Here is a 13778-nt window from a genome sequence, read left to right on the forward strand (position 1 = left end):
CAGGAAGCAAAGAATGTTGGAGAACAATAGTTCCATTGTTCTGGCTAAGAGGGAATAAGCAAAATGATTGTGATTTCAAAAAATATTTTAATCTTTTTATTGGAAGTATTTATGTTGCCTGAAAATCACTCCACTGTTAAATTATTTTAATAGCCAAATATCAGAGAATAACAAACAAATCTTGACAAAATTAAGTTATGAAAATCAAAATAATTACCATAGAAAAGCAACGTGTCTCAACAGATAGATTTTACAGTGTTATTCTCAAGGGATACGGGAGTGACTGGGAGGGCTACAAAAGTGCATTAACAAAAGTATTTTTCTAATTTTACAAACAACTTTAAGAGGAAAAATTATCCTTAGTATGTGTATTCAGTAGAAATAGTATATATAGTCAGTAGAAACTAAATTGCTAAAAATCAGCCTTTTTTAGTTTTTCTTCTAGAAATTTCCAATAGATATTTATAAAATACCTGATGTCCTTTATGAAGACATCGTGGCTGTAACTTAGCCCTAAAATAGATTTATTTATTTGGTAATAACTTGGGGGCTGGAAGAAATCATATCACACACACTCATGTATTTAAGCACCAAATTTATCATAAATAGTTTTGACTTGGCTTACAACCTCAGGAGTTTGGAGGCACACAGAAATGTCTTCTCTCATCTTGTTCTAAGAAGTAGCATTGTTCATTGCCTGCATGCGCATTACCCAAACACATCACACAGGAGAGACTCAGGACTTTGAAAGAAAGGCCCCCTCAACAGCAAGAAGCACGGACATCCTGCTTTGTTTCCAGTGAGATACTTGAACACAGTCTTGGACGGATCATTTTAGAGCCAGTTTCCAGTTTCTAATTAAAAAATGCCTCTGCCACTTAGACCCAGAAGGAAATGTTACCAGCCTCGCAAAAAGTCATCAAGCAATGGAGTTTCACCAGGGGAGGAAGTGATCGCAGCCACTGTGGCTTCCCTGCCAGGAGAGGGAGGAGGAGGTGGAGGAGGGGCAGTTTATTAGAAAAGACTTCAGGGAGGATGCGGTAAAAGTGGACATACAAAGCCACGGGCTATTGATTGCAAATCTGGCAAGGCTGCAGGCCATTCTCGTTGCAGGCAGGGCACCGCAGGGCCCGATAGGACTCCTTAAATCTGTTGGCCAGCATCGAGAACTTGCTGCCGTGGCAGAGAGAGCAGGGGGCACTGCCCGACCCTCGGCAGTGAAAACAGCTGTCCTCGGGAAGCTCCCCTTCCTGCAAGAGACAGGTCAGGGTTAAGTTACAGCAGCAGTGCAAGGCCATCGTTCACACACAAGTCAAAACAGTATGAGGCGGCCAAAGGCTGGGGCAGAAATAGAGGGAAATGCTTCCACAAATGCCAAGGAGAGAACTGGCCGGAGGCACAGGATAATCCCCGCATTTTATCAGAGACTTCCCTGCTGGACCCCTCTAAGACAGCAGCCCCGCCTCCAGGGCATGCACTCCACCAGCTGATCTTCATCTCTCATTCCCCTCTGACATGTTACTCCTGTACGCACTGTGAGGGCAGGACTTAATGTTCCTCACTGCCAAACACTCAGAGCGAACACTTGTCCAACGCCTAGGACCTGCCAGGCGCTGTCCTAAGAGCGTTCTCTGTATCAGTGCATCTAATCCTCCCAACATCCCAGTGGATGGTGGAAGTATTACCATCCCCATGTTACGGATGGGAACATGAAACCCAGAGAAGCTCAGCTGTGCGCCAGGGGTCGCACAGCTTGAAGAGGCGAAGGCCAGTTTGGATCCCAAGCAGTCAGATGCCAGAGCTCAAGCTCCTAGTGACAACCAGCAGCCCCTTGTCATAGGTCTCCCATAGCAGGCGCTCAAGGGGGATTGTTCGGTGTGACCGAGAGTCGGAGCAGAGGAATGGATGGACGTTACAATCCTTCAAAGCTTAGCCCTGAATTCCTGCAGCACTCTGTCTGTACTCTGAGAACTGTGAAAAGGCCCAGAGGTTAAGAGCTCTGCTCTGGAGCCGGTAGCCTGGAACTGAGGCCTGCCTCTAACACCAACTGCGCACCTTGGACAGTTCCCTTCACCTCCCTAAGTCTGTTTCTGTACCTGTGATCTGGGAGCAATACTGCTTACCTTTCTGAGTAGCTGGAATATTAAACGAGAGTATATGTAAATGCCATAATATATTATCTGGTACATTATAGGTTCTCCACTAAAGTTAGTTTATTTCTAAGCTTTGCGATAAGTCTCCAGTCCCAGACTCAGCTCCCCACCTCACCTCCCAGGGACACCAGAATCTGCCCATTGGCTATTATCATGCTCTTCCCCTAAGACATCACAAGGAAACTGGCAATCTTTGCGCTCTCGTGCAATGACCATGCACAGATCATGAACCTTCTAAGAAATAAGTGGCAATGCCAGATCGATACTAGATTCATCACAAATTCCTGTCCCTTTCACCTTCTGAACATCTCTCAAATCCATCCTGTTTTTCCCATCCCACAATCACAATCCTAATCCAGACACATACTAATTCTGGCTTGAATTCAACCGAGTCCCCTGCCTCTGGTCTTGTGAGATGTTCTCCCCACCAGGGCCAGTCTCATTGTCACCTACAATGGTGCTTGACCCACAGAAAGCACCCAAGAAATCTTTCAATGAACACTTGCCCACCAGAAAAACTTAAGGTTAGAACCCAATCTCTGTAGCTGATTTACTTCTTTCATAGATTCTCATCCTTAGGTCTCTCTCCAGCTGGCTTTTAGGGACTTTTCCCCACTCCCAACCCAGCCGACTCGTAACTGTTCTTGGATGTCAGCTTAGCAGCACTTCCTCCAGGAAGCCTTGCCGACCCACACCTCTGGACCAGGTGTTCACGGCGCCTCTACTGCATGGCAGGTCTCACCCTCCATTGACAATTCCTGCTGACTAGACAGGCAGTGCTCTGGGCTAGTCCCTTTCCCCATCACCTCCTGGCATCTAGCTCAGTGCCTGGCACAATATTTGCTGCTCATATACTTGCTGAAAGAATAAACACACAAAACAATGATGTCTGGAGAACACCTCCTGTCCTTAAATTCTAGGGACCAATAAGACAGCTGGAGTCCACTGGGTGGCTCAACCAGGCAACACAGCTTTCTTTGGTAACCTAAGAATAAGCATCATCTCTGAAAAGGAAGGCCTACGTTCTGAAAATAGTTCCATCGTGCTGCAAAGTGCCTGGGAAGGTATTAAATTCTATTCATTCTAGAGTTAGAGAATGTAAGTGATTATCCAGTTGACAAAATCCCAAATGATGTCCATGTACCCCTTTGTTAATATTTTATTGGTTGTGGTCACATTCTAATATATTAACAATGAGGAAATTTATTTTATTCCCTTAAAAATATGTATCTGTCAAAATACTCTTAAAGCAAATTGCCATGGTCCATTTTTCTGCCAAATCCATCATGTTTTATGTTTTGCCCTTGATCCCACTGAGATTTTAATGATACGTCAATGTTGTCAAAGGAAACACAGTAAAATCCTGCCATAATGCTATACAAGTGATCCAAAAACTCACTGGTGTAGAATGCCAGGTCAGATATTGAAAGATTACTGAAATGCCCTGCCCTAAAGAAGAATAAACCATCAGTCAAATTTCACCCCCTGTCACATGATTATTGCCGCATTAGAGGTTTCACTTGACGTTTCCATTTTCTGGGGTTACCACCCTTCCTCCCAATACACTCTCAATGTTCTCTTTTTAATGATCCGGTTATTTCAACAGGTGTTTACTGAGCCTCTACCCCGTCTGCATGGTATCAGTGGCTATCGTTCTCAGTATTTTTAAAAATCCTTCTCAGAGAAGATTAAGCAAGAGCACACAGAACACAGCTGCACAGCATAGCTTAGGTTCCAGAATCCAACAGATCTGCCTGAAGCACACCTTCCTAGCTCCACAACCAAGAAAAAGGAACCCAGCTATCCCCGCGGACTCCCAGGCCCGGGCAGCCCTGGAGATGGCAACCAGCGCCAACCTAGAGGCTGGTTAGCCAAGTGGTGAAGATCGTAAGATTGGTAGTCCGGTGGACCTGGGTTTGACTACTGACTCTGGTCACCTCTGGCAAGTTACTTAATTCCTCTGAGGCTTCGTCTCCCCAGCTGCAGAATGGGACTACTAATAGTACCCAATTCGCGGAGTCCTTGCGAGATTGAAATGGACTATTGCATGGACAGCACTGGGCATGCTGTCTGGCTATCGGGAACTCTCAGAAGCTGGCAGTTATTATTATTATTATTATTATTATTATTATTATTATTATTATTATTATTATTATTATTATTAATTACTACCACTACTTTGTTTCAAAGGTAAGAGCACATAAAACATAAAGAAGCCCAGATGAATTATGGTCTCAAATCCACTCAATCCAAGGCCAGATTCTTCCCCTTCTACTTTTCACTGTGGCTCAATTCAATTATTCCTCTCTTTTTCTTTTATCGTTAGTACAGAGGTTCAAACACGGCCTGGCTTTTAGCCCTGCTCTGCTCTTTCATCGCGGTCCTACTGCTCCCCTGTTCCATATAATACAACAAAGGGTCTCTTGGTCAGAAGGGGCTCCTTGATCTTCTTTGACCCTCTCTTCTAGAATAAAAGTTGTCTGGGCATTTACTGCATGAGGGATGGGGCAAATAAATAGCAATTTAAAAGAGCTTAAAGAACAGGCAAGTCAAGTATAAGCTTTCACGGCAACTCTCCGCCGCACACCTCTGTCCTAGTTTACGGCATTACAGCTAAGAAACACTGTTCCCTCCAAATTGAATTTAAAGATAATTGTCATAGCAGATCTGTTGTTGCTTTTTCACTCAGACCTGCAGTGTGACCTGCATTTCTGGTCCCCTTCTGAAAATATACGCTCCTACAAGTTACATTAATGGTATGGACAAGAATAGAATTAATGAATTTTAAAGTGGGAAGGTAATGCTTTGGATCACAATGTTCAGCTGTCTGCTTGCTACTCTGCTAGGTTTCAAGAGTGCAGCATAGAAGGCAGAGGCTGAATAAATCCTTGCCAGCTAGTACTTTGGTTTCAAATTTCAGTTTTAATAATAAGTTAAATAAAAACATTTATTTATTGAGCACCTATTATATGCCAGGCTCTACTTTTTTTTGGGGGGGGGCATTGGAACTAGTGTGTTACACCTAATGTAAATATGTTCCCTGCCCTTGTAGAATTCAAATCCTAGCAGGTAAGAGCAAACATTAACCAAACAATTGCACAAATAAATGTAAGACTGCAACTGTGTGGAGGGGGTGTGAGGTGCCCTGAGGGGTCCACCCTCAGGGATGTTATCCTCATGGAAGTCAGGAGAGGCCTCTCTGAGGCAGTGATGCGGCCACTGAGATGTCAGGGACTAAGGGCAAGGAGGTAGGGAATCTGGAGAATATTCTTGGCACACAGAAGTTGGCTCCAGTAGGAAAGAGCAAAGAACACATACATGAGAGATGCGCAGGTGGGCAGTGTGTCCGGGGCAGAGAGAATGGGGAGAAATGTGTAAGGGGCGAGGCTGAAGAAGCCAGGCCACACAGTGCTTTCTGGAACAAGTGAGGAGTTGGGGTTTTATCCCAAGCGATGAGAGGCCACTGAAAGCTTTGGGCAGGGGAAAGGGTGAGGAAAGGGTGGCATGATCAGATATGCATTTCAAATGCATCTTATCAGTTGTGGGAACAGGTTGGAAAGAGACAGGACCGGTTGCAAACAGAGCTGGAGTCTGGTCATGACCTTCTCGGTCCACTCCCCTAAACTCTCCCAGGACCAGGACATCACTCAAGCGCGAGGAAGCCCCCACTGTGTTATGCCGACCCACGGGGGAGGCTCAGCTTCAAGCCCCAAGAGAAAGGCTCTGAAGAGAGAGAAAATTCCTTTCTGCTGCTATCCAAGCTTTTACTCTCTTGGCTTAAATTCACTGAAACTGCTTTTCCCACCTTCAGCCCCACGCTGTGAACTGTTGAAACGTCATCATCCTTCCCCTCGTCTGAGCATGTCTCAGCAATGGTTTCCAAGATGGCGAGTGAATGCACACCTCTGAAAGGTGTGGGGAGAAAAAGCATTCCAACTGCTTGTAGTTACTTTTTATCCAAAGAAGGCAAGAAATTAAGCTTTAAAAATGTTTTCGAAAGAAGCTGCTATGCTGACTTTTAATGAACTAGTTGACACTGGCACCCTCACTAATTCAGTCACTAGACAAATGTGGGACCCAAGGGACCATGGCGTAAGTGCGATGTAAACATAAAGTGACGAGGGTATCCCCATTCAGCCGTTCATTTTTAGCGTATTAGAACATATTGCGGTTAACTAACACCTGGTCTAGTGGATTTACAGATGATTTTGTTTAGTTTCAACTACACTAATCTCCACAAAATCTAAAGACAAGTAGCGTTCCAAGATTTCTTCAAGGAAACTGTGGCTTGAGGATTATCACCAACCATGGGGGCACAAGCGAGCCCCTAAGAAAAGGACAGAGCTCTTTTTCCCATCTCTAGAACAAGCTGTTCTCAGCCACACTGCAAAGTGAAAACAATACATACCTGATCAGATCCTTGGAAGAAATCATCCAACATAATTTAAATTACGAGTATTTGAAATACGGACTTATAACTATTATGGCTAACCATGTACCATTAAAGTGTAATAAACTTAAAATTCCTTCACATCTTTAATTCATTCAGACATCTTAAGGATTCCTATTCAAAAGGATTCACTTAAATAGCACACAAGCAAAACCACCTGGAACCACTGCTGCAGGGCCCGCTCCGAGTGGAGAGTGAACCATTCTGACACACCTGTGGGTACCGGTTATGGGGGAAAGTGCCTTCCGTCTCCGGCAAAGGCCCATCGCTCTGGTCTCCATAGATTCCTTCTTTGCTCATCAGAGACTCTTCCTCAGCCTCCTCTTCCTTCTGGAGAATCTTCCTCTTGAAGTCTCTCTTGTCCATTGGAGTTCGAATGATTTTCAGGTTATTTGTGTAGATGATTATCTTTCCAAAATCTATAATAGGCGGGGACTAAAGAATTGAAGAATGAGCGTGGTGATTGGTCACCAGTCACCAAATCCTGGGCTGCAGAACCTCTCCAGAGTCCCAGGAAACAGAGAAACCGTCCAGCACTTGGGATCCCATTACAGCCCAAAGCTGACTCCCTAATTTCTTTGCTCCCTCTGAACATCGTGAACACCAGCTTCTTTCTTCCTGTTGACAGTCAACAACCAAAGTTGAACTAGTCATATATCTAGAATGTAGCAGTCTGCAGGACAGGGACCAGAGCTTCTGTTCCTACTACACACCACATGAGCTGGTATAGGGTTGGGTGGGCACACTGAGTGCTTTTTAATTTGGGGGGGGGGAGATTTTTTGTTTTTCTTGGGGGGAGGAGGTAATTAGGTTTATTTATTTATTTTAATGGAGGTACTGGGGATTGAACCCAGGACTTCAGGCATGTTAAGCATGTACTGTACCACTGAGCTCTACCCTCCCCTGCTGAGTGCTTAATAAATATAAAGGAATGCTTTTCAAAAATAAATTTCTCTTGGGGGAGGGTAGAGTTCAGTGGTAGAGTGTATGCTTAGCATCCAGGAGGTCCTGGGTTAAATCCCCAGTACCTCCGTTAAAAAAAAAATAATAATAATAAAAAAATAAATTTCTCTCCAAAATTTTTTGCATAAATAATGATAGTAGATACAATTTATTATTATTATTATTATTATTATTATTATTATTATTATTATTATTATTATTATTATTGCATTTATTGTGTGTCAGGCAAAATACTAAGCATTTTACAAATATGATCTCACTTCCCTCCCAAATATCCCTATGAGACAGATACTATGATTTCTGCATTTTACCAATGAGAAGACTGAGTCTCAGTGGGGTTAAGATGCTTCCAAGTTTACAGAGTTACTGAGGGTTTGTGGCTGGGATTCAAACTCAAGTCTGTCTCCCTCTAAAGTCCATATTCTTAAAACATACAATGAGCTATTCACAAACATTTTCCCCTTGCAAAAATAAGATCATTATATATATATATATATATGGGTATATATATGTGTGTGTGTATATATATGTGTGTATATACATGTGTGTGTATACGTGTACATATACATGTATATATACACTTGTGTACACATACACATACATACTTGTTTTTTCATTATTCATGCAATATGAAAATCTTTTTATGTCAATAAATACACTTCTATAGCATCATTACTAATAGCTTATGTTCTGTTCCATGGATTTACCCTGTGTTACTTACTTGTTTGCTGAGAAATAATTTGGGCAATACTATAATGCAATAGAGAAGCAGGGGGAGTAAATGTTTAGATGTTACTTAACTAAGAGCACATATTTCTTTGCAGAGCTAGGATAGCTGGGAGGCGGAGAGGGGAACAACACTGGATCCCAACTCCACTGTTTACTAATTGTGAGATTCAGGAAAATCATTTGGGCTCTCGGAACCTCAGTTTGCTCATGTAAATGGGCTGACATCTAATGGGTGGCCACCACCAAAGACAAACTAGTTATTAAAATATACAAATATTTCCATACTGGGTGGTAAACAGGATGCTGTCCTGAGACTCCTGACTGCCTTCCTGTTACTCCAGCCTCTCTTTAGGGAGCCTCTAACGTCCTAAAACCCAGGAATGTAGAAGCTAATGCTTAGGATCCCAGGTTTTAGGACCCTACCTCAACACTCCTCTGGCTTCTATACCAATTAGGCAATGTTCCTGTGGTTAAATATTTTGACTCTTTGGTTAAATACTTTGATTCTTGTCCCTGAGGCTAAATGTATCGACATCTAGGAGTGGGAGTGCAATGAAGAATATGTAAAACAGTCTGCAAAAGCTGAAGGTACTATGCAAATGATGCGCATTGCTACTGTTGCATTAAAAACTATCCTTTAGCAGGGCACATACAGTCATGCTTCACAGCTAAGTTCCCCAGCATAGTTTTCCCTTTTTTTACAGACCTGTATAAGCCAAATCTATTTAGATGCCACGGTCAAGCAGTCTCCCATTGAAAGCCCTCATGTATTCAGTCACAGCCTGGCTTGAGCGGGACTTCAAAACTCAGGTCCCCTTCCTTGAAATATCCACGGAGTTTTTGATAATTATTTATAAAGCCACTAACTTCCTAGCTGGCCCTGTTTTCTCTCCCTCTCTTCAAGGGATCATGTGGCAGCTTCCATTTCCTACTGTTTGATGCAGGCTGGGTTCCTGTTTCACACTCTGGACTATCAGTTTCTGAACATCAGAAGATAAAGATGGTGGCACTTTTGGAAGGTTCCATTTCCAGTAATAGCCAAAGAGGTTCAGTTACTAGAAAGCTTCCTTTTTTTTTTTTTTTTTTCCACATGGAGGACTGGTTTTTCCAAGGCAAATTCTCAATATACTAAAAAAGAATCTGCAGCTATCTGGTCCAGCCTCCTCCCTCAAAGCTGGTCAATATCTGAGACTCTCAGATTAGCGAATTTATTTTTAATTTACTCCAGAGATGGAGGGTCCCAAATCACCTTGAAGATGTGTTTAAGTTTCACTCACCCTGACAGCCAAGTTCTTCCTTGTGTCTAAGGAAACTCTCTGGGTGTAACTAAAGTTCACGTTATCTGGTTACACCCAATTGCCTGTGAGGAACACCCACTCTTACATGATACAGGGCCAGGATGGAGCCAGGAATTTTTGTTTCCTTCCATAGCGCCAAGAATGGCAGCTTATGTGATTAAACATTCATAAATACTCTGATGTCAAAAGCAACATGACTGGGGATTGCCATTCAAGGACCACAAAACCTCACTGCTAAATGCAGATACGCCTTAGCGAGTACTAGAAACTCAGTGGACTTTGGAGGGAGGCAGACATGAGTCCAAATTATATTCAAATATTATTTGACCGCTGTGTGAGATCAAGAAGTTATTTAACCCCAAGGAACTTCTGTTTTTTTTTTCAGTATGTAAAAGAGAATTGTTGTGAAGATGAAATTGCATAATATGTACAAAGGGTATGTTCACTAACATACACTGAACATTTCATTTTTCGTTTCTCTCTCATTTTTTTATGAACCTTATAAAAATGGTTTCAATTCTTTAAAATATCTGATTGTTCATTACCACTTTCTCTATCCATCATGTAAAATTTTAAAAGATTCGATATTTCTTTGATAAGAACCTAGCCATTATCACACTGGTAGGTAACATTTCCCGAGCATACACAATGTTCCAGGCACGATGCTAAGTCCTTCTTATGTATTATATATTTTTTAATCACCACACCAGTCTTCATAAGTACTTCTGTTGTCACAAGGGGAAGTGGCTTGCCCAAGCTCACACAGTTAAGTGGGTAAAATGGACAGCGAGCCCAGGTATAACTGACATTAGAACCTTGCTTTTTATTATTACTTTATTGCGGCAAAATATACATAACATAAAATTTACCGCATTAGCCTTTTATAAGGTACAGTTCGGTGGCTTTAGTACGTTCACATTGTTGTGAAACCATCTCCACCTCCCATCTCCAGAACTTTTTCTTATTCCCAAACTGAAACTCTGGACCTATTAAACTCCACCTTCTCCCAGTCCCCAGCCCCTGGCAAGCACCGTTCTACTTTCTGTCTCTATAAGTCAATCTGATGCCATTAGGACCTCATATAAGTGGACTCATACAATCATGTTTTTAAAAATGGCTTATTTCACTTAGCATACATCTTCAAGGTTCATCCATGTCGTAGCGTGTGTCAGAATTTCCTTCCTTTTAAGGCTGAACAATATTCTATTGTATGTATGTACCTCATTTTGTTTGTCCACTCATCTATTGGTGGACATTTGAATTGTTCCCACCTGTGGGCAATTGTGCTGCTATGAATACTGCTGTATAAATATCTGTTCCTTTTATTTATTTGTTATTAATTTTAGGGGGGCAATCAGGCTTATTTATTGAGGAGATACTGGGGAATCGAACCCAGGACCTCCTGCATACTAAGCATGTGCTCTACCACTTGAACTACACTCTCCTCCCTTTCAGATCCCTTACTTTAAATTGTTGTGCTTAACAGCTACCCAACATTGCTGCAGAGTCAATATTTACCCTGGGTTGTTTTAGCGTTGGATTTGTTACTGAAAGATCATGACTTCCCAGCTCTCATTTCCTTGTTTTAGCTAAGTACCACACTGACCACCTGTTTCAGTGGGTGGAGCAGCAAGAATCCATCCTGACCATCCTCAGACCAACAGGCTGGCTGACAGTGGGATGTGGCAATTGGATCAGGAAACACAGAAAGCCAGGATAACCAGATCGAGCAGAAACCAAACCTTAAAGCTGATCTCTAGAGTGCTATGTTTAAGCCCACTGTGCGGTGCAGCCATGAAGTCTCGGCTATCTGATTTTATTAAGTTCCTGCTAATCATACTTTTACATAGATGCCAAGTTTGATACATGACTTACAAAGGGCAAGCAGTCCAATATCATAAACTGTGGCCTTGTACAAGGTTTGTATAAACTATGACTTTGTCAATTCTAAACCTACAAATGAGATTTAGTTAAAAAGAGGTACTGTAAGCACAAGACATGGTCAAGTACCTAGGACACAATAAATACTCAATAAATGGTAACTATGATCATCTTCATCATTAATAGTGGCCTTATTCTCTTAAAAGGAACATTCCATAGGGCCAAAAGCATGGGGAATCAGAAGACCTGGGTTGGTTTTTTTTTTTTTTTAATTTTTATTTTAGGGCTAAACTTTAATAGAATGTGAAAGTTTGAACTCTTACACTTTTAAACAAACAAAACCTAAAAATTACTGATTGGTTGAAAATGGTTTTATGGGAAAACAAATCTGTAACAAAAACTTGGCATTGAGTGTGAAGGCTTCACTGTTTGAGCAAAGTGTACAGTTTCCCAGAAGACCTGGGTTTTATTCTCACTCTTCACCTAATGCCCTGATTATAGTGGGTGAGTCCCTTACAACTTGGCACTCAGTTTTCCTCATTTGCCAAGTGGAAATGACCATACTATGCCTTTCTCCTCAAGGTTGTGGAGAAGACCCTATGATACAGAAGGTGATAATGTTTTGCAATGCATAAGTCACTCCACTAATGTTAGGAGTTGTTTATTCCAGCCCCCTTTAATATCAAAAAGAAACCTGGTATTAGCTTTGATAAATGTAGACATGCCCTTAATTATTCTTTCACCAATGCCAGCAAGGCCAGTACATTTGTCTGCTATGGATGTATTATCTGTTCCCCTAGGAAATTAACAATAAAAAATGATTAGAGAGTAATTATCTAAACTTCACACTTTAAAGATGAAAACATATCCTGGTGTGCTATTCATTAATAACCTGGTACATTATATAATTGCATTTCATCTTTTTTTTTTTTTAAAGGCATTCACGGTCCTGCTGGCAGAGAGCACACACACATCTATTAGTTTGTGGAAATCAGTGAATAATTCCCAGGTTCTTCTAGCTTAAAAGAAAAGCTATGTATGGACTTTTGATTAACCGTGGTACTGGAGAAGATAACCGAAATTCACAGATAAAAATACATGTTTCAGTCGAACTATTAGCTCAAACGTCTTCCCCATGTAACATTTCGTCTGGCAAATTTGCTTTTCACCATTTCTTCCCAGGACTCCAACTACCCAGTGCTCAGGCTAATGAGCAATGGAAAGGCTAAATAAATAAATAAATAAATAAACACATTTTTAAAAAAGGAAGCAGCAGGAGGGAGATAAGAAATAAAACAAGACACGGAGAAACCACAAGCTAAATAATTGGCTGAAGTAAAATGAGCAAGCACCCTCAAACGCTTAGCTCTTTCAGGAAGCAAAGCAACCCGCTGCCGCATAATCTTCTACACTGGCAGTCCGGCAGCCTGAAAACCACTGCATCTCTGTTTCATTTACTTACCGAGATAACCCAGCCAAAGACCCAATTACCATTTGTTGCCCTGCATGGAATTTGAATACTACCTATGCTTACTGCATTTTCCAATAAGTAGTCAACCAGCATGTTATATTTTGTCCCAGAAATATTATTCTGAGAGTGGCTTCACATTTGGTGCACCTCTAGCTCTGGCTGGTACTGGAGCATGAGCAGGATACAGATGGGAAACATTTAGGTGTTTCTCTAAACACATTTTCATCCTGAAAGCTTCTACGCCATGTGCAATACCAACCTTATGGTCATTCGCCTTGTAATCGTTGAAGAAAGGCTGGCTGCCTGCCAAAGTGTAGGCACTGCCCTCTCTAACCACGCTGATCCTCTGAGCAGTCAGCTTGGGGGAGCACGGTCGGGGCTTGGGGGCTTCCCCAGACCCGTAAACACCATCCATTGGTTCAAGGGCCTCTTGGAGAAAACTGTGAGGATATTCCTCCTTTGGCGACTCTAATTCCTGTCCATCCTCAAAGACCTGCTTCAACACCCGGCCACTGTAGGAGGAAGAGATTTTAAAGCGTACTTTCCGGGGTTTGCTGTCGCTCTTCTGGCTCAGCTTCTTCTCGGGATCCTCCATGAGCAGAAATTTCACCCTGTGGTTTCCAGGCTTCCGTGGAGCCAGTGGAACTTGGGGCTCTGAGAAAAAGGCATTTTATTTTCTCTCCTCCTGCATATAATTAATTCAGGTTGGTGCTGGGGTATGCTCAGTTTACAGCAACTGACACCCACACATTAAATATTGATAGGCCCTCATGCAAAGGCAGGCAATTGCAGGCTGGTGGAATGGATGGAGCATAAGACAAGACTGGGTCCCC

At 42.2% G+C, this 13778-nt stretch overlaps 1 protein-coding gene across 1 annotated transcript; it reads right to left on the reverse strand.

Moving 5' to 3' along the window:
- Positions 1–119: 119 nt before the first annotated feature.
- Positions 120–13540, reverse strand: GRXCR2 (glutaredoxin and cysteine rich domain containing 2). The gene is made up of 3 exons (XM_010959597.3): positions 13205–13540; positions 6817–7038; positions 120–1250 (listed from the first exon to the last, which is right to left on the reverse strand). Exons 1-3 carry the CDS (start codon positions 13538–13540, stop codon positions 1068–1070), a joined length of 741 nt encoding a protein of 246 aa, XP_010957899.1. The 3' UTR covers positions 120–1067.
- Between the last annotated feature and the right edge of the window lie 238 nt (positions 13541–13778).

The sequence above is a fragment of the Camelus bactrianus genome, chromosome 3 (genome assembly GCF_048773025.1).
Source record: "Camelus bactrianus isolate YW-2024 breed Bactrian camel chromosome 3, ASM4877302v1, whole genome shotgun sequence".
Classification (NCBI taxonomy): Eukaryota; Metazoa; Chordata; class Mammalia; order Artiodactyla; family Camelidae; genus Camelus; species Camelus bactrianus.

Excerpts from the sequence above, each read along its gene's own strand:
- GRXCR2 (XM_010959597.3), bottom strand. The coding sequence starts at position 13,540 with ATGGAGGATCCCGAGAAGAAGCTGAGCCAGAAGAGCGACAGCAAACCC. Across the intron at positions 7,039-13,204 it reads ACAAGGCGAATGACCATAAG|TCCCCGCCTATTATAGATTT; the intron begins GTTGGTATTGCA and ends TCAATTCTTTAG. Across the intron at positions 1,251-6,816 it reads CCCATAACCGGTACCCACAG|GAAGGGGAGCTTCCCGAGGA; the intron begins GTGTGTCAGAAT and ends TGTCTCTTGCAG.